This window comes from Euphorbia lathyris, chromosome 1 (assembly GCF_963576675.1).
Source record: "Euphorbia lathyris chromosome 1, ddEupLath1.1, whole genome shotgun sequence".
NCBI classification, from domain to species: domain Eukaryota; kingdom Viridiplantae; phylum Streptophyta; class Magnoliopsida; order Malpighiales; family Euphorbiaceae; genus Euphorbia; species Euphorbia lathyris.
Window position 1 is genome coordinate 39,361,584 of NC_088910.1, and position 27,326 is coordinate 39,388,909.

General features: G+C 34.7%; 2 protein-coding genes across 4 annotated transcripts; both read right to left on the minus strand.

The window, feature by feature from the left end:
* Window positions 1-2,805: 2,805 nt before the first annotated feature.
* LOC136229054 (uncharacterized) lies at window positions 2,806-6,741 on the minus strand. Of its 3 annotated transcripts, none has more exons than XM_066017626.1 (8): window positions 5,975-6,741; window positions 5,198-5,365; window positions 4,871-4,969; window positions 4,658-4,762; window positions 4,431-4,532; window positions 3,644-3,781; window positions 3,238-3,561; window positions 2,806-3,162 (listed from the first exon to the last, which is right to left on the minus strand). In XM_066017626.1, exons 1-8 carry the CDS (start codon window positions 6,458-6,460, stop codon window positions 2,875-2,877), a joined length of 1,710 nt encoding a protein of 569 aa, XP_065873698.1. In that variant the 5' UTR covers window positions 6,461-6,741; the 3' UTR covers window positions 2,806-2,874. The 3 variants fall into 3 exon arrangements, with proteins under 3 accessions (XP_065873698.1, XP_065873689.1, XP_065873679.1); XM_066017617.1 differs by having other exon boundaries at window positions 2,806-3,159; window positions 5,198-5,368; XM_066017607.1 differs by having other exon boundaries at window positions 5,198-5,368.
* Window positions 6,742-10,202: 3,461 nt separating this feature from the next.
* On the minus strand, window positions 10,203-13,180 carry LOC136229067 (glyceraldehyde-3-phosphate dehydrogenase, cytosolic). Its single transcript, XM_066017635.1, has 12 exons — window positions 13,045-13,180; window positions 12,903-12,926; window positions 12,718-12,818; window positions 12,512-12,627; window positions 12,290-12,389; window positions 11,820-11,966; window positions 11,659-11,719; window positions 11,465-11,562; window positions 11,209-11,351; window positions 11,022-11,105; window positions 10,641-10,730; window positions 10,203-10,514 (listed from the first exon to the last, which is right to left on the minus strand). The coding sequence occupies exons 1-12, from the start codon at window positions 13,046-13,048 to the stop codon at window positions 10,469-10,471; spliced, it is 1,014 nt and encodes a 337-aa protein (XP_065873707.1). The 5' UTR covers window positions 13,049-13,180; the 3' UTR covers window positions 10,203-10,468.
* Window positions 13,181-27,326: the final 14,146 nt, after the last annotated feature.

The following is a 27,326-nucleotide window of genomic DNA, read 5'->3' on the forward strand; positions in this document are numbered from 1 at the left end:
ATAGAAGTATGTGATTTAAAACTTTACCAATAGAGGTATATGTGGTATAATTTCTATTTGCAATCAATCCAAATCATCCGGTCCGACCAAGTGACCCCTTATCTAACTATAATTTCGGTTTGATGTCCGGTCCGGTTCTAATAAGATTCGATCTGACAGTCATCCACTCACTCCTGATAAAAAAAATCGAGACTAACATCGAAATGACGCCTAAAGTTAGGAGTCATAATCAATTTAATCCAAATCGAAATTTAAATATTAATTCAATTGTCAAATTGACAAATTAAAACAAATTAGCCCAAATATGAACAATATTAATAGATAAAATTTATAATTTGTCAAAATTTACAGAAGTGCACGAGTTGAGAAAAAAAAAAGCATAAACTTCCATTTATTACAGATGCAAGCAACACTCTGTAGTTAAAGATAGAGTGATTGACAAGAACAAAAAAATGTAAGTAGTTGATGGTCAGGGTGCGGTAGTACCCTTTACCTCTATCACTAAATCAAGTAACCAGTACCGTTCACTTTGGATCTTGAATGGCCAAATTAGATATAGGCTTATTATAATCCTACCATGGATATTCAATGCATCCTAAAGTTTAGTTTTAATAAGGCTGGATCTAATTGTGAATTGATCAGGTAGGGATGGCAACGGGTAGGGTACCCGCGGGTAATGTCATTCACAAACCCTTACCCTTTTATTTTTTAATTATTCGTACCCGTCTCTCATTACCCTAACAGGTATACTTTTTGCATCTCATACCCTTCCCATTTAATTCGCGGGTACCTGCGGGTACCCTTACCCGTTAATAATCAATAAATAAAAAAAAATATTACAAATTTAACAAACTATAAATTTAATAAATCATCAATCTAAAAATTGAATAAATTGAACCTTAATTAATAAGAATAAAGTAGTTTAGTAGTATCACTCAATTGTTGAAAAATAAATGGTTGGGGTTTAAATTTCATGTCTTACATCTAAAAAACAATGATATTTATTAATCTAAATTTTTTTATGACGGGTACCGGGTACCCTAGGGGGTATTCCCATACCCGTCCTATTACCCTAACGGGTGATTTTTGTTAACTAAGGAGGACTTAATTGATAATATAAGTTTTATTGATTTCAAACACTTCACACAAATCTCACTTATTTGATGAACACATATTAAGACTCACCCACTCACAACTCTAATAAACTCAAATACTCATGCTGCTTCAGCTCTCTCTTACATTCATTCATCAAATTTTTGTTTCCAATTTATAGCAAGTTAGGTCGGTTATCCTACTAATTTATAACCACAAATTTCATCAATTATTAATTGATATTTTTCAAACCTTCTAGATGCATAAATAATGCATAGATATTTTTGACTAATATTTGACTAATAATATACCTTGAATATTCTAGAGACTAATTGTAAGTTGGTGTTGTAATTTCAATAATTTTGATCTCATACCCTTTTATACAGGGTACGGGTAGTCCCATTAGGATCGGGTAGTGCCGGGTACCCGCGGGTACACTACCCGTTACCATCCCTAAGTCCAGGTGAACGCTACTGGTCAAGTAACAGTCTCGTCTTACAAAACGTTTTTTAACTTTTGATTAGGACTTTGAGTGATTTTACTTCATAGGTAAAACAAATTGTATTGTAGTAAATAAGTTTAAATAGGGAATTTAATAGATGGTAGTAAGTGTTGAAAAATTGGAAAAGTTAAAAGTACTACGAAAGGAAAGAAGAAGTACTGGAAATATGTGTTTGTTGAGCTATTAACATGTCACATTCACGTTAGCAAGTAAATACCAATACCATGACGTGTTGGTAAGCTTTGCTATCTTTGATATTCTCCTGAATGTAGGGACGAAAATGGATATTTAAAACAACATAAAATCGATATGTGATTTAAAAAGTTATTCGTGACAGATATGATACGAGTATAAGATATCTCTCAAAGTACCCAATATCTTATATATGTCATGTTTTTTGACACATAAATTTAGGGTATTGCTATTTACCGCTCCTAAATTCTTTATCACCGCCTCCATTGGACAATTTTACCTTGGCATTAAAAAAGTTTCGAAATAGAAAAAACAAATTTGAGAGAAAATTAAAAATTTAACCTAAATTGATGCGGCATACCGTTCGACCCATGGCGGGAACGGATGGCGCATCAGTTCCCACCATGGGTCGAGCGGTATGCCGCATCCGTTCCCGCCATGGGTCGAACGGTATACCGCATCCGTTTAGGCCAAATTTTGAAATATTCAAAATCGTAAAATTTTAGTGACAAAAAATACTAAATCATTCAATTTTTTTGTGACGAAAAATGTAAAATCATCATGAAAAATATGTATTATTTTTCGGGATCGGATTGTCACACATCAATTATTTTCATAATTTCAATTATTGTTGTTCGGATTTATGATTTTGGAGAAAGAATTTTCAGTTTTTGATCAAAATTATGAGAATGGCAAAAAAATCCAAAAGAGACGGTGATAAGGAATTTGAGAGCGGTATTTAGCAGTTATCGATGTGGCCACCTAATGGAGGGGGAAATGAAGATTATTATTATATTAAAATAACTTTTTGTTATATTTTTAGTATGTTTTAATTTATGGATAACTTGAGTGGTTAAAATGCATATTAAATTTGTGGATGATTTATCAAATTTATGTTTTGTTAGATTTTTTATTTTTTGTGTGGCATTTTCAAAGGTAAGAGTACCTATGGGTAACAGTAATTTAAATGGCGATATAAGATTCAAGAATTATACCCGTTAAGGTAATCGAAGGGATAATTAAAAAATAAGGGATCTAGTTTACTTATTATGATAATGAAAAATGTAGTTCTAAAATAAAGATTACAGCTAAAAGAACATTTGGTTGCAAAGTAGAAGACTGCCAGAATGGAGTCTCTGTTGTTGCTTCCATCTTTCCATGAGAAAATCTTCTTCGCTTTCACGATTAAGATACTCATCAACATCAAACTGTGGCCTCGCTCCACTATAGGAACACCCGCTATGACAACTTAGTTCTTCTCTCAATCCGTTCCGGCTAAGTTCATCCACATTTATGGAATGGCTAACTGATGGGCTCCAGCTCCCGCGGCTACTCAATGAGTGGTTGCTTAAATCATGCACCGGTGTTGCTTCCTGCTACACGAATGCACACGAGTTCACACAATATATATAGAAATTGAGTATGTCGGATAACATCAGGTCAAAGCTTACCTGAGCGGCTTCCCCCAAATGAGTGTCGGAAGTAGACGTCGAATGCAATTTCTTGATTGATAAAGGAGAAAAATCATTAGAAGTTTCCCATTTCAACCAGGGCAGTACAACTCCATCCATTTCAACAGGAACAGACTTGGAAATGGCTGCTGGACTTTGGAAACTTCGCGTCTTTGATAGTCCGCCTATACTTGAACTTGTATCACTCCTTTCCCCATCTAAAGATGAGATATCTGTATCTTCGACATTTGAAATGAAATCCTCGAAGTATTTCTCTGCTTCCTCTGTCAACCGCGTAGACATCCTGTTTCTGTCGTTGCTTCTCTGAGATTATATTAAACATTGTTAAATCAGATATAACAGCTACCCCATTGGGAACTGGCAATAAGAACAAGTAGATTTATACCTTCCTAGTTCGCATTGGCTTGTCCGCAGCACTTTCCTTTGGATCAGCAAGCAGTTCCTTAAAAATCTTTGAAAGTTCCTTCCCGCGCTGCTCCTCCAACAACATTTCCGCTAGTAGATCTTGTTTACGCTTCTCAGACTGTCAGGTAAAAAGAATTTCGTAAGAAGCATTTAATGTTAAAGTGCAGCAGATTTATCTAGGCAGCTTAACAGCAGGAAATAACTAGCAAGTATTAATTACTTTTCCCTGTCAAAAAGATTAATGAATTAGTTTACTAGGAAGCAGCTTAACAGCAGGAAATATTTTTTAATTTTCAATGGGCTGATTATCTCCCTGATGTAGAATGATCATCAAGAACTGCAACACATTATACTGTTCATTCTTCCTTGAAATCAACCTCTAACGACATAAATATTCTAATTAATAAAACAAGGTTTGATTTTTAAGAACTGATGTCAGAAAGATGTATGCAACAAGGAAATAGCCATAAGAATAAGCTGCTAGTATCTTAAAAACTAACATGCTAAAACATTTAGCAGGTAATCACACTAAAAAGGTCAGACTAAGTATTAACTCTCATCAACCTTCGTTTACTCTAAAAAAAAAACTCCGAAACAAGGTTAATATAATCTTTTACATTGCATTACTTCTATTTAACTCCTCTAACGTGGAGGTTAAGTTTCATTATTATATCATTTGCTTTCTAATTAATGATAACTAAATGAATGCTACACATAGGATGGTATAGCAATAGCACTGGATGAATACTGCATTTGAGTTTGCATACCATTTCTAGTTTTGTTGCATACTCCTTTTTCATTGTAGAAACTGCTCGAACAGCATCGGAATTTTTGGGTTGCAAGCGGTCAAGTACTGGTTTCCTCGTACCCTGCATATGAAGCAATCAACCTAGATAAGTTTCAACGAAGACTAAAAGAATAAATACATAAACAAGATCAATGGGCTCTTATGTATTAAGCTAACATTAAATTTTCACAAGGTTTCTTTACAGACATGTTCAAGTTCCATCTTGATCTCTTCTACTGCATTCCTAAGTTCTTTTCTCATTACTTCATATAGCCCATTGTTCGTATCATCACCAATGGGATGCTCAGCAGCCTAAAGAGTAAAAAACGTATACAAAATTAAGCTTAAGTAGGCAGTATGGCACGAATCACATAAACAATGCACATCAAATAACTGTCATTACTGCAATTTAAATCCAACCTTCTTCTGTGCATAAACTGTTCTTATGGTTCTCTCGATCCCATTTATGTTGGAATGAGCATCCCTTCCTTCATCATCAGTTATGGCTGATGAGTGGCTCTGAAAGGACCACAAATCTTAAATTTAGTTCAGTTGTCAGGAAAACGCTGATAAAACGAACCGTGAACATAGAGGTCTCATGATACAGATGAACATAAGGCAAGTCAGTGGATAAGGCCTCACTGTCAACATTCATATTCAAGCTACTTAGTATTATTTTTTCCCCTCAAATAAAGGATTATAAAGAAGTTGCAAATTAAAATAGCTTGAAGAGATTATAATGCTTACAGAATAACCATCTTGATACTTCAAATCTCTTTGGCTAAGAGACCGTCTAAGTCCTGGTTTATGATTTGAAACAGGTGTCTTATTTGCTAATGCCACCTGGTTGTTTCTGCCACTGAAGCTCTTCGAAGAACCACCATTGCTTGAATTCTGATAAAGATCCAAATCACTCTGCTATTTGCAGGAAAACAGCATACGTCATACGCCAATCAGAGATGAAACAATTGAAAACATATGCATATATGATGTTCATGACCATCAGGCATATAAAACAATCCGATACACATAAATAACCAATAAAGGCAGACATAGATCCGAAGTATACAATTTGGTATCATAAAATCCCAGCAAATCCTTTTGCATTTACAAATTCCGGGAAAGCATCAATAAAAATCCAAGATATAGTCTCCTTGTGGAAATAATTTATTTTGAAATTTTATAAGAATGGTGTGATACATGAAAGTTTCTCATTGAAAAAATTCTGTCAACAGAAACAACACTATTATGACATGAGTCAATTCCACTTTTACAAAAGTCTTAAGTTTTTCTAAATTAATCAACCAGTTTGATTAATAGCAAAAGCATCTAAAGAGCTGAAACCCTACCTATCACTTTTTACACATCAATTAAAGAAAATAAATCGTTCAAAATGCAATGATTACGAAAATTTTGTCTTGTTTAACAAAATAAATCTTATTGGAAACAAGTTCACACGAAGTGCAAAAGCATAAGAAGTTGCTAATTAGAACTAACAAAAAAAGGAAGCAACCGAAATTTTACCTCAGAATCACTAATCTGGCATCGAACAACCGACACTGAGCGCCTTCTCCGCGAATTATTTTCCGAATTCAACCGGCTTCCACCAGCATAGCTATTTCCAACATTTCCCTTCCCTTCACCAACTCGTGAGCCATGCCTCGACACAGACCTCCCTCTTCTCTGAGACACACTGGCTTTGTCCCCAGGGCTGACGCCATCCTTCCACAAAGAAGAACGGCCACGATCAGCAGAGTCAAAGAACTGAACGGCAAGATCATCCAGGGTAACATCAGGAAACCCGGATCCTCTAATTGTGTTAACAAACCTCCCTTTCGGAGCGTCATCCACAGGGGAATGTAGAGGATGAGAGAACCTACTGAGACTCCGAGAACGACGATGAGCAGAGGAGGTCCGATTAGAAGAAAATGAATCATCAGTAGTGGCAGCGGAGGAGGTTTTACCAATGGGCGTTCGTTTACTGGTAGACTTGAAGGCTGAAGTGGCCATTAGGAGGGAGTGGGTAGAGAAGCTAGTCCAGGTTTGACTAGATAGGAAATACTAAAACCATGGATGGAAACTTAAATTAGAATTGGGGTTAACGTGAATTCGTTGAAATCTAATATAGATTTGATTTAGAGAGAACTCACGAGAAGATGGTGATGGAGGAGAGAAAAAGGAGTGGAAGACAAGGCTGTACAGTTGCAGAGTTGAAGGAGGAAGATTGGCGGAGAGATCAGAAGGAAATGAAATTTGAATATGGGAGCTTTTCACAATTTCAATATTTTTTTGGAAAAAAAAAACAAATATATTGATAATATGCCTGAGATTTTGTTCAAAATTGCCAGATATACCCCTGGCTGACAGCTAAAAATTTAAATAAAACTCCGGTCATGACCAATTTTAGAGCTCCGGTAGCCGTCCCTCACTAACTCCATATGTGAAATTTACAATATCCAAAATCACCCTTAAAATTCAAAATTTATCCAAATAATTAACCATAAAAAAAAAAAATAAGGTATCAAAATAGGTTTATAGTTTTTTTAGGAAAGTATCAAATTAGACTCAACGTATCAAATAATACTAATATAGGATTAACGTTTAAAAAAGTACTAATTTAAGTCTTGATAACGGAACGTGACACGTCATTAGTATTATTCTATCAATTGTACATGGAGAGAGAAATCAGAATTTAAGAAGTAATATAAATGTTATGTCACATTCCATTATCGAGATCTAAATCTGCGTCTTTTTTAAATTTTAACTTATATTGGTGTTATTTTGTACGTGAAGTCTAAATTGATACTTTTTCAAAAACCATAAACCTATTTTGATACCTTATCTATGGTAAAATAGTAAAATTTTGTATTTATTTACAATATCAAACAATTTTGGGTATAATATTGTTTTGACATCAGATAGAAAAAAACAACGCAAGTCCGATCCTGGTTCGAACCCACCTAAATTAATAGGTGATTGAGTTTAGACAGGACATTTTTACGTAAAAGCCGGTTAGACCTAGTCTGACTCATAAATAAGTCCAGTGGTTCCTGATGATCAGGAACGCGCTAACACCCTTATTTTCATTTATAGATCAAGTAAAAGTCTCGTCTTATAAAGAGTTAATATTAATCCTATAACGGACTAATTCTGTATTCATCATTAAGTTAACCGTTGAAACAAACACGTAATATACCTCCAATTAGAATTTAATATTTCAATTGTTGGGATGATTTTTTTTTTTTTATAATAGTTGGGATGATGGTAGAACACAGAGAAATAAATAAAATAAAATAATAATAATAATAATAATAATAAAAGTTTATTTCTTCTCTCTCAAACATAAAAAAAAATGTTTGAGAGAGAAGAAATAAACATTTTGTTTAAAAAACAAAGAAACGTTTTTTTAACATTTGATTATGACGTTAAGTGATTTGACTTCATAACCAAAACAGATTTTAATAAATTGATTACTTTAAATAGAGAATTTAATACATGGTAAGTGTTGAAATTTTATATTATGAAAGGAAAGAAAATGTGGAATATGATTTTGTTAAGCTACCATATATGTTTCTAACCTCCCAAATTTAATTATTTCTTGTATGCCAATTAATCTGTCACATTTTTCTCACTTCAACAAATAGATGCCAATACAATATAATTGAAATTTCCGTGGATGTAGGGATAGTAACTGCATGGGTTATGCGGGTATCCGGCACTAGTCAAGGTTGGCCATGGACTTAGACCTGGAGTGCGCCGGTTTAGGGCCCAGGGCTAGAAAGGACCCAAAAAAATTTTAGCCATATATATATATATATATATATCGTCTCATAATATAGGTCGTTTTAGAAAGTGATTCTTTTTCTAAAATGTAAATCGTTTTATTTTCTCAAGAACTTTTATTTTGGTTTTCCAATCCAAGTATATTGAATTTTTGTCTTGTATCCATGTACTTTTTAACATTCACTTATCCCTCAATCATTATATTAGAGAATTTTTTTTTTTAAGTTAATCAATCTAAAATCCACTGATTTGACTCTATATTTCTCAATTTGTATAAAAAGACGTAGCATGACTTGTGTAATGAGACGAAAGTAATATTATTTTTTGGCGTGCTATTAGTATTGAGGGTGATAGTTTATTCTTTGTAAATTTATTGATATTCATCCTTCAATTCAAATCTAAAGCTGAGCATTTCTTTATTCTACAAAGGTTAAGGTGCAAAAATACTTCTAATATTTTAGATCATGAGCAATTTTACCTTAACGTTTAAAATGGTGCAATTTTACCCATAACCAAGACAATTTTACCTCTAACGTTGATAAATTGAATCAGCTTTCTGCACCAATTACATAACAATTCGTTCTAAAAAAATTCATGTTTTTTATAATTTAATAATATAATTGGAGATTAATATTTATAAATTCAATATTTTTTTTATCTAAAAAGTATAAAAGACTATTTTTTATTTTTTTATTCTTTTCGCATCATACAATTCAATATTTTTTTTATCTAAAAAGTATAAAAGACTATTTTTTATTTTTTTATTCTTTTCGCATCATAACATATAACATATGTTTGTGATTTGGTTATATAACATATGTTTGTGATTTGTTACTGATAGAATGACGCGCATATGAAATGTAAATGACAAGATTCATGACCGAAAAGACAGTTTAATAAATTATTTTGACTCAATTTATCACGTTGGGATAAAATTACTCTTGGCTTCCAATATTGAAAATAAAATTGGATAATTTTAGCGTTAGAAGTAAAATTACTCCTAACGCGGGATACTTTTACATCTTAACCCTTCTACAAATCTATTATACAATTCTACTAAAAAAATCCTTCCATAACCTTAACCGTTCCTTTACAAACCCTCCAAGATCCTCCATTCAATCACATATCCTTAGGTAAACAAGGGTAATAATGGTGTACTTCATTCCCCAGCATGCATCATTAACCCTCCATCGAACTAGCTAGACCCTTTTCACGTTCGTGTTGAAAAGGATAAACTCAAATCCAACCTAAAAAATTTCGTATCATAATCATATTTAATCTGTTCAAATTAGTGTTAATTTTATAAATTATATTAATGATAACTTTTAAAAATATAAAACATAATTTTTAAAAGTAAAAGAAGACATAAGTATATTTCATGTTATTTTTATATTAATATGTTAGTAATGACCATCAAAAGGTACATCAATATCAGATGAAAGGATTATATGATGTATTTATAACAATTTAAAATTCGAATTATATTTACAAATAATATTATAATTTTATTAATAAAAATGACATAAAAATATGAGTAAATATAACAATAATTTTAAATATCCGTGTCATTTAACGCTAACCTCACATTACTAAACCCAGACACTAAAATATACGAAATTACTTAGATTTCGTATCGCGTGTCAATTGTCGTGTGTTACCCCAGACTAACACACTAAAATATACGAAATTACTTAGATTTCATATCGCGTGTCAATTGTCGTGTGTCACACACGACTACATCCAACCATCCAATCACATCCTTAGATAAACAGGGGTAATAATGGTACTTTATTCCCCAGCATTCATCACTAACCCTTCCAAACCTCCTCCCAAATCCTCCATCCAATCACCCCAATGTAAACAATCATCGCTAACCCTTCCAAACCCCCTCCATCCAATCACCCCAGTGTAAACATGAAGAAAGTAAGAATGCAGATAAATAATAAAAGATGGAAGGGAAAGAAAAAGATCGTTCTGAAACACCTCATGCATTGATACAACTAACTAGCAAGACAAAATATTCGAATTTCAGGTTGAGGAGTTTAATAAACCAACATTTTTTATCTCTAAACAACTACACACTCACGCTGGCTGGCATACAGCGCTCAAAACATTTGTCTCGACACAAATTTATTTTTGATTAAGCCTCGTACTCACATCAACAAACAACCAACTCCAACGCTGGGTACATGCCTATGCCCTGTGGTAACACAAGGGCATTCTTGTTCCACAACTTTACGCAACTGATGCCATGTGGCAGATCAAGTCGACCACACGGGTGCTGCAAATTGTGCAATATAAAAACTAGTTAGCATTTACAGCCATCACAAAGCACAAGGGAAATTGAAAATGAATCCTTCACTATAATAACCATCCCACCAAAAAAAAAAGATGGAGCAGAAATTACCTGTAGCCCCATTCGTTGTCATACCACGAGACGAGCTTCACAAAATTGTCATTCAAAGCAATTCCAGCTTTAGCATCAAAGATGCTTGACCTACAAAATTAAGAATAAACAATTGAATTATCATTTGCAGGAATTTCTGGTACAGAATGCTAATACCACAACCATAACAAGAAAGACAGTTGTTTGCATCTACTCCAGCACCAGGTAGAGGTATCTGATGAATACACTGTAAATGACTAATAATATACATTTGACATTAAATCCATTTCTCCGGCTAGAACATTCCCTTCTCAAGTACCCCTAAAAAATCTTGAAACAAACATAATGGAGCAAGAGGAGGCCATGTCTGCTGCAAAAACCACTAAAATACATCATCTTTACCTGTTGTCACCAATAAAGTCTGTAGAAACCACGTCATCCTCTGTGTAGCCCAGAATTCCTTTCATCTTTCCCTCAGACTCCTCCCTATATTTATATTAGTAAATAAATAAATCAATAATATAAGATTAAGATAAGGTAATATAGACAACAAAAAAGCAGTTTGCCCTCTTATATTAATTTTACTCACTTGATAGCAGCTTTAATTTGTTCATATGTAGCTTTCTTCTCTAGCCTCACTGTGAGGTCAACGACAGATACATCAATAGTTGGAACACGGAAGGCCATTCCGGTAAGTTTCCCATTCAAAGCAGGAAGCACCTTTCCAACAGCCTACAAGAAACAACCAAATACACCAATCATCACAGTGTAGAGCTTACAAATAAGAAGATGCTGGGCACTCGTTATTCCCATCTCATCTTATGACCATAAGAGTGTGATTTTACCTTAGCAGCTCCAGTGCTGCTAGGAATGATGTTGAATGAGGCAGCTCTTCCACCTCTCCAATCCTTCATTGATGGTCCATCTACAGTCTTTTGGGTGGCTGAAACAAACATGGAATAGTCACAGCTAAGTACCGCAAGTTCAAGGGGTCAACTCTTGTGGCAAATAAGCTGACATAGAAACAAATGAAGCTTACCGGTGATAGAGTGGACAGTGGTCATAAGACCCTCAACAATACCAAATCGGTCATTAATGACCTGCAATATTGCAAGTGTTAGAAAAAGAATAAATCAACCCTACAACAACTTTAATAAGAAAACAAAACAATAAAAATTAATGCGTAAGTGGAAATAAAACCTTGGCAAGTGGAGCGAGGCAGTTGGTTGTACAACTGGCATTTGAAACAATGTGAAGATCTGACTTGTATTCCTTCTCATTAACACCAACAACAAACATTGGTGCATCCTTGCTTGGAGCAGAGATGATGACTTTCTTGGCACCACCCTATATATAAGGCCAATTCATTCAGAATTGAGAACAATTGATACTATACTCATTGGACGATGGCACAAAAAAACCAGCAAGGATAACACATGCAGCTTCAGTTCTTAAAATGAAGGTATTTTTAAGCAGATGCAATCGATTATATAAGATGCAAAATTCATAAATGCAGCCCAGATTCTTAATATTTACTGGGTTGAAAGAAAGGAGTCAGAATGCAACTAACAACAGGCAATTTAATGTTCCTTCTGGAATTTCTCGCAAGCATGTTCTCAACCAAAAGCAAACAATTAGCAAATGATTAAGATGTAAATAGGGTTAAGAACCTTCAAATGAGCGGCAGCCTTGTCCTTGTCAGTGAAAACTCCAGTTGATTCCACAATATACTCAGCTCCAGTTTCGGCCCATGGGATTTCTTCAGGGTTTCTAAGTGAGAAAGCAACATAATATAACTCAGTCTTCAGCAATCTAACTTTATTAGCCTATACATGCAGCCAAAAATATCAAAACATTTAGACAGAATACAAGAAAAATGCATAATGACCTACCTATTGCCGAAGACGGTAACAGACTTCTCACCGAAGAGGAGTGTTTTATCATCCTTAACTTTCAATTCGTGATGCTTCCATGGACCATGGACGGAATCGTACTTGAACATATATGTCTACAAAAACAACAGCGGACCTTAGATCTAAGAACCGATTCGAAATGACAAATTTAAAATCTCATATAGTTGTAAAGATTAATATCTCACCATGTATTCGGTGGTAATGAAGGGATCGTTAACGGCAACGAGCTCAACATCATCTCTCTGCAGAACTACTCTAGCCACCAGCCTTCCGATCCTTCCAAATCCTGATATACCATTTCAAATCAGATCCTATTCTCTTAGATCATATCAAAATAAGCAAATTCAGTTTAATGAACAAAATAACTAACCGTTGATTCCGATCTTAACCTTGCCTGCACATCAAAGCCCAAAACCATAAAAAAAAGTCAGATCAGATGAGAAATGAAAACAAAAACAGAAGTACAAAATGAGAAATTCAATTGCGCAAACAAAGGATTTAAGTTTTTTTACCCATGATTCAGAGATGGAATAAAGAACACACTTGATCTAGAGGATGTTGCAGTAGAAATGAATAGTGCAAGTAGTGATAGAAGTAGAGATTTAATGGCGAATGCCAAGAAAATAAAGTTATTAATAGAAAGGAAGAGAGCAGTATACCGGGACATCCAGTGGAATGCGGGTGTGTGATACATCATGGTTGCGAGTATTATGGACCGTAAGATTGAAAAGTATCGAATTGAGGATATGATGATGAAATAACAGCCGTTGATTAGAGGGAAAAATAGCAGATGTAATGATAACATTGGTCCGAGCGACCGTTGATGATGGCGAAAAGTCAAGTGGTATAAAATAGGTAGAAAGTAGGAGTTTTGCATGATGGACGTGAAGAAAAAGCTAATGGTGGCCACGTCAGCTAGGAAGCTGTTTCGGTGACACGTCACTATTAGTGGTCACGAGGATCAGGAAGAATGGCTGGTTAAAAAATTGATCCTTTATTATGATCTAGAATGTACCAAAGCCCATCTTCTTGTTGTGCTTTGACATCAGATTTCGAAAGGAAAATTTACATATAAATTCATTATTGCAAACTAATAAAATCATTATTTTTAATGTATTTTAAGAATCGAAGATTATAAATTATGAGTCTAGAATTAAGATTTATAATGTATTTTAAGATTTATAAATTGAAATTTAAAATTTTTAAATTATGATATAAAAAAAATATTTTATTTATTATATATGAAAAATAATGACATATTCAGAATTAAGTTTACTAATTTGATTTAGTTATAATTTTGTAGTTAATTATGATATTTATGTAACTAACTCATTTCGAAACCAATTTTGAAATTTTACATAAATATCACTATTGCTTTCAAAATTACAATTAAATTGTATCATCAAAATTAATTCTTAATATATCATTATTTTCTATATATAACAATTAAAATATATTTTTATATTCTAATTTGTAAATTAAGACTCCCAACTAAAAATTCTAAATCTTAGAAAATAAAATATATCCTAAACTCTTAGGTGTCGTTTGGTTCACGGAATAGAATGGAATGGAATAGAATGGTTATTCCAAATGAATAGAATAGCAAAGAATGGAATAGAAATTCTTAGGAATTGATATTCCTATGTTTGTTGGTGGAATAAGGTAGAATGGAATAGATAATTTTTTTATTAAAAAGACAATATTATCCTCAAATGTAATTTCTTATTTCTTTTAAAATTTTAATTTTTTACTATAAGTTGTTCAAATATTTAATATATATTATTTAAAAAATATATAAAAAATAGAAAAATGGGAAACACGAAAGACGAAAGACGAAAAAAACACGAAAAATACATTAAAAACGAAAAAACAATAAGAACATGAAAACGGAAAAATTTTAAAAACACGAAAAAAGAGAGGTAAAAAAACAAAATGTAAAAGCGCAAAAAAAAATTAAAAACACAAAAACAAAGGAAAAAAATGAGATAAAAGTGGAAAAGGGTGAAAACGCGAAAACATATAAACGTGTTAACAAAAAAAATGAAAAACGTGAAAAAATCGAAAAACAAGAAAACATGAAAAAGTGTTAAAAACACGAAAAATGCGTTTATAACGTTTTTTCGTGTTTCCCAAGTTTTCTTGTTTGTTCACGTTTTGTCATGTTATTGTGTTTTATTTTGCATTTTTTCGATTTTTCACGTTTTAGTTTTTCGGTTTTCCTCCTTTTTGTTTTTTTCCGCGTTTTTGTATTTTTCGTATTTTGTTACTTTTTCGTGTTATTCACGTTTTTCCATGTTTTTCGTATTTTTTCATATTTTTGTGTTTTTAACGTTTTCGTGTTTTGTTTGCGTTTTTCGCATTTTCATGTTTTTCACATATTGTCACGTTTTTGTGTTTTAGCATTTTTCGTATTTTTTTGCACTTTCGTGTTTTTATTTTTCACGTTTTTTAATATTTCGTGTTTTGTCACTTTTTCGCTCTATTCCTATTTTGTGTTTTCGTGTGTTTGCTTTTTTTTGCGTCTTCGTGTTTTTCGCATTTGTTCACGTTTTCATGTTTTTCGCGTTTTTTATTTTTTGCATATTCTCGTGTTTGTAACATTTTCACATTTTTCGTGTTTCATATTTTTACATTTTTTAACGTTTTCGTCATTTTTCCATTTTTCACGTTTTATATGATATAAATTATGGATTGACCAAAATTTATAAGATTTGGGAAAGTGATTAGAGAGAAGATTGAGGATTTAATGGAGGATAATTTTGTAAATGACAAACATATAATATTAGGAATAGGCTATTCCTAACCTAAATTGAAGAATAGCTATTCCATGAAATCAAAGAATATGGATTCCATGGAATAGCTATTCCATAAAAAAAAAATCAACCAAAGGTGGGAATAGTTATTCTTTAGGAATAGGCTATTCTATTCCCCCTCTATTCCGCGAACCAAACGAGCCCTTAATTTATAAATTCTAATCCTTGAAATATATTAAAATAATAATTTTATTAGTTTTATATAATTCAAATTATCACTGATATAATTGTAGATAAATTTTTAAATGTGAATTTCAATGTAAATTTTTCCTTTTTCAATGTAAATTTCCCTTTTTGTAAAGATATTAAGCATCTTATCAGGAATTTTGAGTGTGTTCAGGTTCGTCATATTTTTCAGGAGCATAATTAGATTGCTGATTTTTTGACTGGTACGGTTCATGATTTTGACTTCGGAGTCTTAGTTCTTTCTTCCCACCACAAGAGGTTCGAAGACTGCTGTTAGATGACCTTTTGGGTGTTAGCTTTCCGATGATAATTCCGGCTTAGTTTTTTTTTTTGTGTTTTTCTTTCATGTTTACCAAAAAAAAAATATAATTAACTATAAAATTATAACTAAATCATATTATCAAACTTAATTCTCAATATCCCACAATTTTTTATATATAACAAATAAAATATATTTTATACCTTAATTTAAAAATTATAAATCTCAATTCATAAATTCTAAACTCTAGACAATATATCCAAAATCTTTAATTTATATTACTAAAAGTCAGATAAATCAACTCAAAATACATATGAACGTTTGAATAAAGATAATTTTATACTCAAATTCGAATTTGCAAGAGATACAACTGGAAATGGATTGAGAAATTACACTTAACTTAGACTTGGGATATATTGTATAGAATACCAAAACAAAACGTGATTAACTTTCTACTATTATTATGATATTACATATTCCAATATGATTGGATATCCATTTATGGATTCAGGATTTAATCTTTTGATGGGATAAAGAATCAATAATCCGAAACAATATAAAGTTTTTTTTAAGACTTAGTTAGATTTTTCCTGGATTTCATTGTTTAATTCAAAATAAATAAATTGCATATCATGTACATAAAAGGAATTTATTTTTATCTATTTTTTAAGAATTAGAATATTAAATTATAAATTAAATAATATTAGAATTATATAATATATAAATAAAACTATAGAAGTTCATAAGAAGAAGGCTTATTAAGCCTATCCAAATATAACTAAATAGAGCTATGGATATTCTTGTCTCCTGCAGTTCCATTTTTTATAAAAGAATTCTAGACAGATAAAATAGATACGGTGTAAACATATTTCGATCTGTAACACTTTATTTTTTTTTTTTTGGTAGAAAAGGAAAAGAAAAATGAATAACAACAAACTACCCAGGAATTAGCCTAGGGAAGCTAACCCCAATCCTATCTTCTAAGAGAAGATGAGAGATGAAACTAGGGGAAACAGGAAGGGTAGTAACGCCTAACGTCCCTTCATGGCCCGCCGCCGCCAAGCGATCAGCAACACGATTCTGCTCTCTAAAAATGTGTCTGAACTCTACGAACTCAAAGGAGGAGCAAAGCCTTATAATAGCTTTGATGAGGTTGCGACTGTTAAGACCCATAGAATGATTCTCAGAAATCATTTTGATTGCTTCCAAATTATCAGACTCCACAGAGAGCCTCTTAACACCCAGCCTTTTAGCAAGATTGATTCCAGTAAGAATAGCCCAGAGCTCCGCAGAAAAGGAAGAACCCAACCCTAAATTCTGGGAGAACCCAGAAAGCCAGACGCCCCCTACATCTCTAAGCACACCTCCAGCCGCAATCTTACCGTTACTGAGGCAGGAACCATCAGTATTCAGCTTCACAACCCCCTCTCTTGGCCTGCTCCATCCCACGAGATGGACATCACAACACTGAGAGGCTCTGGCAAGGGACTCTCCTTTGAAACTATCGATAATAGAGAAAAGTTTTTTCGAGAAGAAATCAGCTAAGTTTGTCATAAAAACAGTTTTATCTCCAAAAATCTCCTCGTTTCTCCATTTCCAAACTTGGTGACAGATAATAGCAAAGAAAATGTCACCATGCTCCATGTATGGAAGCAACTTTCCTCTAACACCATCAGAGAACCAGTCGACCTCAGAATGTGCCATGAAGGAAGAGAAAATATGGTGTGGGAGAATTTTCCTCCAAACCTCTTTACTATTAGAGCAATCTCTAAGAGCATGGCACAAAGTCTCAACATGGCCTCTGCATCTACTGCAAGCTCCAGAATCAGCCAAGTGCCTTCTGTGCCTATCCGAATTAGTAAGAAGCCTGTCCTTAACGCCCAGCCACAGGAAACTCCTAATACGGAAAGGAACTTTAAGGGTCCAAATCGACTTCCACACATCCGAGGGAGGATCAGATCTAAAGAGAGAGAAAGCTTCAAAGGCCGATTTGCAAGAATAAACTCCATTGTTAGTCAGCGCCCAACAGTGCCTATCCAAGTCTTCCTCTTGATTACTCACCTTCACTCCCCGCATTCTAAGGAGAGTCTCAAGGCTAAAGAAAGTATCAAACTTTGACCAGATCCAGTCCCCTTCCGAGTCAACCACATCGGCAATCCTCCAGTTGCGTATATCACTAGGCGGGGGGGAAGAACACACCTCAATTAACGGTTTATCCCCAATCCAGTTATCAAACCAGAAACTAATGGACTTACCATTCCCCACCTCCAGGCCAACTCCCGAGCAGAACTCATCAAACACAGCACTAAGTCCTTTCCAGAGGAAGGAACAATTAGCAACTCTCTCTTTCGGGCCCCCGAAGATTTTGTCTTTCCGATACTTACCACAAAAGAGGCGAACCCAAAGAGAGGAGGGGTTTTGCCACATACGCCAAAGGAGTTTCATTAATAAAACTTTATTATTGTCCTTTGCTTTCCTAATACCCAGACCCCCAGAATCTTTAGGCTGGCAAACCTCACTCCAAGGCACAAGATGGATCTTCCTGCCCTCCGCAGCTTCCCCCCACAGGAACCTACGGTTAATCTGTAACACTTTATAGTATCTTATCATATTCACATTTAAAAGAATTTCAAATGACTTATAAATTAAAAAAAAATAAATGTCAATTGATTAAAGAAAAATATTATATAGAGACTCAACTTCTGCGCTTAAGAGCATCTCCAACTCTCATCAAATGAGGGTCGAAAATGCTACTTTTGTGGTGGTTGGCTTCTCCAACCACCACCAAATCTCTACACCCAAATGGTGTAGAGATTAGAAATCAACCAAATTGGTGGAAACCAATATTTTAATATTATATAAATATATTTTAGTACTATATAATTTTATTCTTGTTCACAATAAAATTATTGAGCATAAATTAATATTTAGTATCTCAAATGATTAATGAGTCAAACAAATGTGAATAATTAAAGAGAACTACCTAATTTAAGAGAACTACCTAAAATAGGTAGAACTACGTGGCTTTGATTCCCGATTTAAAGAATAAAAACGTTCGGGATACGTAGGAAGCTTGATAGAATTATCGAGTTCAAGCCAAATAATTAAATAAAACCTTAGGTAGTCCAAAGAAATTTTTATCTATTAGAAAATTAAATTAAGAATTGAACGAGTTAAAGATTGAAGAGCCGAATTCGTAGATCGCTATTTTGTTTCCTTTTCATACCTGATGTCGTTTTGGGTCGGGTGTGACATTAAATATTTAGAATTATATTTATTTATTGTATTTATGATGTAAAAAGAAGAAAATATTAGTACAACTGTTATGTAGAGTAGAATAAAGTAGAGAATGTTTTTTTAGTGTAATGAATGGTGTAGTGGATTGGAGGAAAAATAAGATTTGATGTTTGGAAGATAGAAAATGGAGATAGAAATAGCGTATTGGATTGGAGATCACCTAATTAATATTCACATATAACATTTGAAGGCAGAGAGCTTCCTAAGCGGAGTTTAGTGTGGATAATGAAGCAGCGGTCGATTATTGCAGAACCTTGGTTGTTGTTTTGGGTGAAGTGAAGTTCTCCTTTCGAATCCATCAACGAGGTCGTTGATAATCCAAGTGGGGGAGAATGTCATGGGCGGAGATTTGGCCGTATGTAAATCTCAGCCCGTGGCTTGGACCAAGGTGTTAATATTGGCATAGCAAAGGCATCGCAGAATGTTTGCAGCAGAATTGTGGAAGATCGAGCCATCGGCGAGAAATTGCGGCAGCGGTGAGAAGATCGGGCCCGTGGACTATGTCCACGCCAATTCTCCCAAATGGGACAACTTTCCCTGCACGATCCAAAGTCTATAGGTTCAATATATTCTATAAGGGACCTCCATAAAAGATTAGAACAAACAGGAACCTCTAGACGTACCTTTGGATAAGTTGTGGTGTATGGAGCATATGTGTGTTCACCGATAGTATGACCCGAGTTGGTATAAGAAACACTATAGGGGGACAGGGTCTCAGGCATCGGATCTCCGCCAACCCCAGGACCAGTTGTCGGGACTAGTTTAAGTGATCCACCCTAGTCCACTAGGGACTAGGAGAGTCGGGCATCCGGCCTTCGGGAAGGGAGGCGGATGATGTCTCCGTTCGGGTGGAATCCCAGCGGACACTTTGGGTGGGTCCATAGTGCGAGTTGCTTATATATCGAGGTTTAACCATGATAAACCCCTCCGAGACGGATTACGTATATATGAATTGACTGGATGCCTAGGGTTAGGATAAATCAAGATCAATCGTTAGAGTGCAAAGTGTAATATTTGAAGAGAATATAGTCTTCTATTCAAGATAATTAGCATGAAAGGAATTAGAATTTTACAAAAAAAAAATCTGCTTAAAGAAGATCATTAGCATAAACAAAGCAAATAGTTAATAGAACAGTACAACACAATTGTTCATTTCAGAAACAACTTCAACGTCAACAATCAATATTAGAAAAAGGCATGAATAATGGTAATTTTGAAAGGAACTTAAATCTCAAAAAATACATTGGAAACTTAAAACAATTTTCACCTAAATTACACCGCATTTCTCAACTTTAATTACGGAAAACCAGGTCATATGGCATGTAAGTGCTGGAACGGGTCAAGCACTACTCCTAGTGTTAACCTGACTAAAGAACTACCTCTGATAGCAATTATTACTGAGATCAATCTTGTTGGTGGATCAAATAGACGGTGGATAGACACGGGTGCCTTTCGCCATGTCTATGATGATAAAATATGTTTAAAATATATATAAATGTGACCGAGGATCGGAAAGTGTTGTTGGCCGATCCCCACACTACTATTGTTGCTAGAACTGGTAGTGTGGAATTAAATTTCACTTATCAAAAAAATTTGACTTTAAAGGATGTTATGCATACTCCATAGATGAGAAAAAATCTTGTTTCAACCTATTTTCTCAATAAAGCGGGATTTACTAAGACTATATGAGCAGACTTGTTTACTTTGACAAAAAAAAAAGATGTTTGTAGGAAAAGGTTATGCTACTGTTGGTATCTTCAAGCTTAATGTTGAAATTAGTAAAGTGAATGATTATGTTTATACGTTGTGTAATTTTAATATTTGGCATGCTCGTCTTTGTCATGTGAATAAGTGTATTATTAAGAATATAAGTAACTTAGGCTTACTATCTAACTTATCTTTAAATTAGTTTATAAGATGTGATTATTGTAGTCAAATAAAAAATCACAAAACACCTCATAATCTGTGATTAGAAATTCTGAACCTCTAGAATTAATTCATTCCGATATATGTGAATTAGATGAAAAGTTGACCAAAAACGCTAAACGTTATTTTGTAACTTTTATTGATGATTGTTCTGATTTCATCTGATGAAAAATAATAGTGATACTCTCGACATGGTTAAATTGTTTGTTGTTGAAATAGAAAATCAATGCAATTGCAAAGTTAAGAGACTTCGTAACGATAGAGACACAGTATGGTTCCAGCATGTTTATTGACTTTTATAAATTACATGGAATTATACATGAAACCACTGTGTCATATCACTAGAGATTTCTAAAAGAAAGAATAGGACACTGATAGAGTCTATAGTTGTTATTATGCTTAGTTCATGTATTGCCTCTCATTGGTGGGGAGGAGAAATCTTTTGTGCTTAATAAATTTCCTAAGTCAAAAAGTAAAATCTCTCCTTACGAGATTATGAAAAATAGAACATCAAACTTGTCTTATTTTAGATTTTGGGGGTGTTTAGCTTATGTTAGAATTTCCGACCCTAACAATGTTATACTTGTTAGTAGGGTTTATGAATGTGTTTTCATTGGGTATATTATGGATAGTAAAACATATAGGTTCTATAATTTGAATGCACATGTTATTTTGGAATCAAATTATGCTGATTTTTATGAAGATAGAATGCTTTTAACTTGAGAAATAGTGGATGTGCATCGTCTAACATGCATATTTTTAGATTTATAGTGCATAATGAGAGTGAGGAATATGAACCTAAAAGAAGTAAGAGACGTAAAGTCTCTAAAGACTTTGCTCCTGACTTTTATACATTCATAGTAGATGAGGATCCACTCACTGTATCGTCCGTATCTAAAAAATTTAATCTTTAACGATATATATTATTATACATTTTTTTGGTATGTTAATAAATTGGATATTATTGAAGTTTTTTTTGAAGTTAATTTTTTTTATTAAAGATTGGTTAGCAATGAAATTGAGATATTATAGACCTTTTAAACAGTAATTATAAGGTTTTTAAGTGATATTTTTAAAATTCTAATGCATTTAAAATATTGAGTTTTGAGTTTTTTTAGGGAAGTTTAGTAAAATAAATTTTAATTACAAAATGAAGTCTAAATTGAAATATGTTCATGTGTCATCTTTTTCATGTTTTATAAACATGTGTCATTTCTTTAATAATCTATAAGACATGTGTCAATTTTTAAAACATGTGTCATTTGGTTAATGATTTATAAGACATGTGTCCATTTATGGAAAAAAAAATATATTTTATTGGTCTTTTTACATATGAATTTTATTGTTGAGTAATAATATATTATTATTATTAAATATAGTACCATAATGTGTTTTGTGCCTAAAAAATTAATTAATAATTTAATTGGTATGTATTTTTAAGTGGAGTAAATTTAAATCTACATGTATTTATAAGTAGGAGAATTTTTTATAATAATTGAAATATTAGATGGTAATATTCCTAATAGAGTTATGTTAGAATAACAGAATGGTCTATTGTGTCAAAAAAAAAAACAGAATGGTCTATCCATTTAAAAGATATAACATTCTAATATAATAGACATAATTATAAGTTAATAAACACTTAACATATGTCAATTTAATAATATTAGTTCCTATGTAATACTAATAATAACATCAATTTCATAAAAAGGAATTGATAACAGGAAGCACTTCAAAAAAATAATGATAATACCAAGGAAGCAAAATAATTAGAAAATAAAAGTAATTTTGTTGTTATGATTGGATTGTTGATAAGGAAAAAAAAATATTAAATGAATAAAAGATGATGATGTATGGATATGTGTCAATAATTTAAGACACAAAATGCATTTGTCAACTACTTAAATATATAAACTACACATGTCACTATTTTAATGTAGATGAAAAAAATAAAAATAAAAATGGGAGGAGTGCTTTTCTTATTAGGTAATGTGGGGTTTATATACTAAGATAGTTTTTACAGGTAGTTTGATTCGGATTAAATCTTCGTTTAAACAAGTGTGGATAATTAGAGGTGCAATGACAGGTTTGTCGTGGGAGACTTTACGAGAATCACGAGAAGTAATATCAGTTTATCTTTATTTCAATTCTAGTTAGCAGTTATATTTTAAACTAGACGAACATTTAGAAGTTTCGGTAACGTAAGGAATTGACACTAATAAATTGTCACAGTCTTAATTTTTATATATTGAATAAGAATAATAATACTAATAATACAAAGAAATTGAGAATAAAAATTATTAATGATAGACTTCTAGCAGTGTCACGAGTTTAACGATATATTCAGTTTGAATTAACTATGTCGGTTTAATGTTATACGTTACTATTCGGGTGATTAAAAATAGTCCGGTAAAAATATTTAACTTTAAACGATATTAAATTTTATCAATATAATATTTTGAGCAATTTAATTTAGATTAAATAATGAATTAGTGATTTTATACTAATTCTTAACTATTTTTGTTATATTAAAAGAATGTTTGATTTTTTTTTGGTAGAAAAGGAAAGGAAAAACGAACAAAAAACAAACTACAAAGGGATAGCCTAGGGAAGCTAACCCCAATCCTGTCTTCTAAGAGAAGAGGAGAGAGAGAGATAGGGGGGACGGTAAGGGTAGAAACGCCTAACAACCCCTCATGGCCAACCGCCGTCAAGTGATCCGCAACACGGTTCTGCTCTCTAAAAATGTGACTGAACTCAACAAACTCAAAAGAGGAGTTAAGCCTTTTAATAGCTCTGATAAGGTTGCGGCTATTCAGACCCATCGCATGATTATCTAAAATCATATTGGTGGCCTCCATGTTGTCCGACTCCACCAAAAGCTTCTTAAACCCCAGCCTTTTAGCAAGATGGATACCAGAAAGAATGCCCTAGAGCTCCGCTGAGAAGGAAGAACCCAACCCCAAATTCTGGGTAAACCCAGAATCCAGGCGCCCCCCGCATCCCTAAGAACCCCTCCGGCAGCAATCTTACCATTACTGAGGCAGGAACCATCAGTGTTCAGCTTCACAACCCCCTCTCTTGGCCTGCTCCAACTCACGAGGCGAACATCACTACGCTGGGAAGATCTGGCAAGGGGCTCTCCTCTAAAGCTATCAATAATAGAGGCGAGTTTTTTAGAGAAGAACTCAGCTAAGTTTGGAACAAGCACAGCTTTATTACCAAAAATCTCCTCATTCCTCCATTTCCAAACCTGGTGACATATAATGGCAAAGAAAATGTCCCCATACTCCATATAACTCAGTAACTTACCACTAATACCATCAGAGAACCAGTCGTCCCCAGAATGGCCCATAAAGGAAGAGAAAAAATGTTGGGGGAGAATTTTCTTCCAAACCTCTTTACTCTTAGGGCAATCCCTAAGAGCATGGCACAAAGATTCAACATGGCCTCTACATCTCCCGCAAGCTCCAGAATTCGCCAAATGCCTTCTATGCTTATCCGCGTTAGTGAGTAACCTGTCCTTAACACCCAGCCACAAGAAGCTCCTAATACGGTAGGGGACTTTGAGGGCCCAAATGGTCTTCCAAATATCCGAGGGACAATCGGACCTAGAGAGGGAAAGAGCTTTAAAGGCAGATTTGCAAGAATAAACTCCATTGTTAGTCAGCGCCCAGCAATGCCTATCTTCGTCTTCCTCTTGGTTACTCACCTTCACTCCCCGAATTCTAAGGAGAGTCTCAAGGCTAAAGAAAGTATCAAACTTAGGCCGGATCCAGTCCCATTCAGAGTCCACTACATCGGCAATCCTCCAGTTACGGATATCTCCGGGCGAGGGGGGAAGTACACACGTCCACTAAAGGTTTATCCCCAATCCAGGTGTCGAGCCAGAAGCTAATGGACTTACCATTACCCACCTCCAGACCAACCCCCGAGCAGAACTCAGCAAACACGGCGCTAAGCCCTTTCTAGAGGAAGGAGCAATTGACAACTCTCTCCTTAGGGCCCCCGAAGATCTTATCTTTCCGATACTTGCCACAAAGAAGGCGAACCCAGAGAGAGGATGGGCATTGCCACATACGCCAAAGGAGTTTCATTAATAAAACCTTATTATTGTCTTTAGCTCTCCTAATGCCCAAACCACCTAAATCTTTGGGCTGACAAACCTCACTCCAAGGCACCAGATGGATCTTTCTCCCCTCCGCAGCTTCCCCCCACAGGAATCTCCGGTTAATCTTATCAAGATCATTGAGCACATGATCCGGAAGCTTACAAGCCTGCATAATGTGGTTGGGAGCTGCGCAATTCACAGACTGAATTAAAGTCAGGCGACCAGCGAGGGACAGAGTCTTGGCTTTCCATGTGGCACACTTCGTATTGGCTTTGTCCAAAGTATCTTTAAAGGAAACTTTAGACACCCTCTCACTGTGGAGGGGAATACCCAAATACTTCCCAAGAGAGTTAGTAAGAGGAATACCAGACAAATCATTTAACCTTTTACACATCCTCAGATTCATGTTCTTAGAGCACATCATCCTAGATTTCTGGATATTAAGTCTCTGACCAGAGGCCGAACAAAAACAATCCAGGATATCCATAATGACACTCAACTGCTCCTCATTACCTTCAAGAAAGATAAGGACATCGTCTGCAAAGAATAAGTGAGTCACCTGGGGACAGAAGTTATTAATGGCCACAGGGTGGAAGCTTCCAATATCAATGGCATCTTGGATCAGGTGGGAAAGCCTCTCCATGGCAATAACGAAGAGGAAGGGACTCATAGGATCACCCTAACGGATGCCCCGGCCCGGCGAGAACTCCTCCGACATATCCCCATTCACCATAACCTGAAACACAGGAGAGGAGATACAAACCTTAATAAGCTTTATCCAACTGTCCGGGATCCTAGCTCTCTCCAGACTCTCCACCAGGAAATTCCAGTTGATATGATCATAGGCCTTCTCCAAATCCAGCTTTAGAGCCACAATGCCTTTCTTCCCTTTCCTGATCTTCATTGTGTGCACCATTTCTTGGGCAATCACCACATTATCCATCATTTGTCTACCGGGTACAAAACTACCCTGATTCTGACAAATGATCTCCAGAAGAAAGCCCCGGATTCTATTAGCCACAATCTTTGTAACCGTCTTATAAAGAACATTACAAAGACTGATGGGTGTCATATGCAAAAAGGAGGTGGGTTTATCAATTTTAGGAATAAGAACCAGGAGAGTTCTATTAACCAGCTCAATATCCTTCGAACCATTGAACACTCCTATGATAAACTCATAGATGCCCTCCTTCACAACATCCCAATGCTTGTGGTAGAAACCAGCGGGAAGACCATCAATCCCCGGAGCTTTAGACGCCCCAATGCTGAAGATGGCATGGTCAATCTCTTTCCGGGAAATAGGAAGGAAGGAACTCTGCCTGATATCCTCAATGATCAAAGGAAAGGTAGCAACAGAGTGAGCCCTCTCCAGCTGGACAGGTTCTTCTTTGAACAGATCCTTATAGAACTCCAGAGCCAAGTTCCGAATTACCTCATCTTCATACACCCACTCCCCATTAGAATCCTTAATGGCCTCAATCCTATTCCTCTGCCTTCTGATCATATTAGCCAGATGGAAGTACCTAGTATTACGATCCCCATCTCTAATCCAGGATTCCCTAGATTTCTGAAACCAGAGAAGCTCCTCCTGCCTAAGCACAGCTTCCAGCTCCTTCTGAAGGGTTTGGAGGAGGCCATCCAAACTATGGTCAAACCTCACCTCCAACCTGCGTTGAATGCCCTCCATCCTGTTTAACAACTTATTCTTTCTTCTAATAATATGCCCAAAGACAGTCTTATTCCATCCCAGCACATTATTCCTGAAACCTTTAGCAGCTTGCAGAACATTTGAATGAGGCTTCCAATTCTCTTGAACGAACTCCTTGAACTTAGGATGGGACTCCCAAGCCAACTGGTACCGAAACGGTCTCATACCCCTAGGACGATTGCCTCTCAGAAGTCTAAACAAAATGGGACAATGATCCGAATGATGGAACGGGAGATTTAAGACAGAACTCTCCGGAAAAGAAGTCTGGGCAGCCACATTAGCATAGACCTTGTCCAAACGAACAAAGGTACTATTACGTTTCCAAGTGAATCTGTGACCAGAAGCCCCCAGATCGGAAAGCCCACATAAATCCATATTATTCTTATGGTGGAGGCAACGATTAACATAATGATTGGAACCCCCTCTCTGGTCACTCATAAAGGCGATATCATTAAAGTCACCCGCAACAAACCAGGGTTCGGAGATGCTGACAC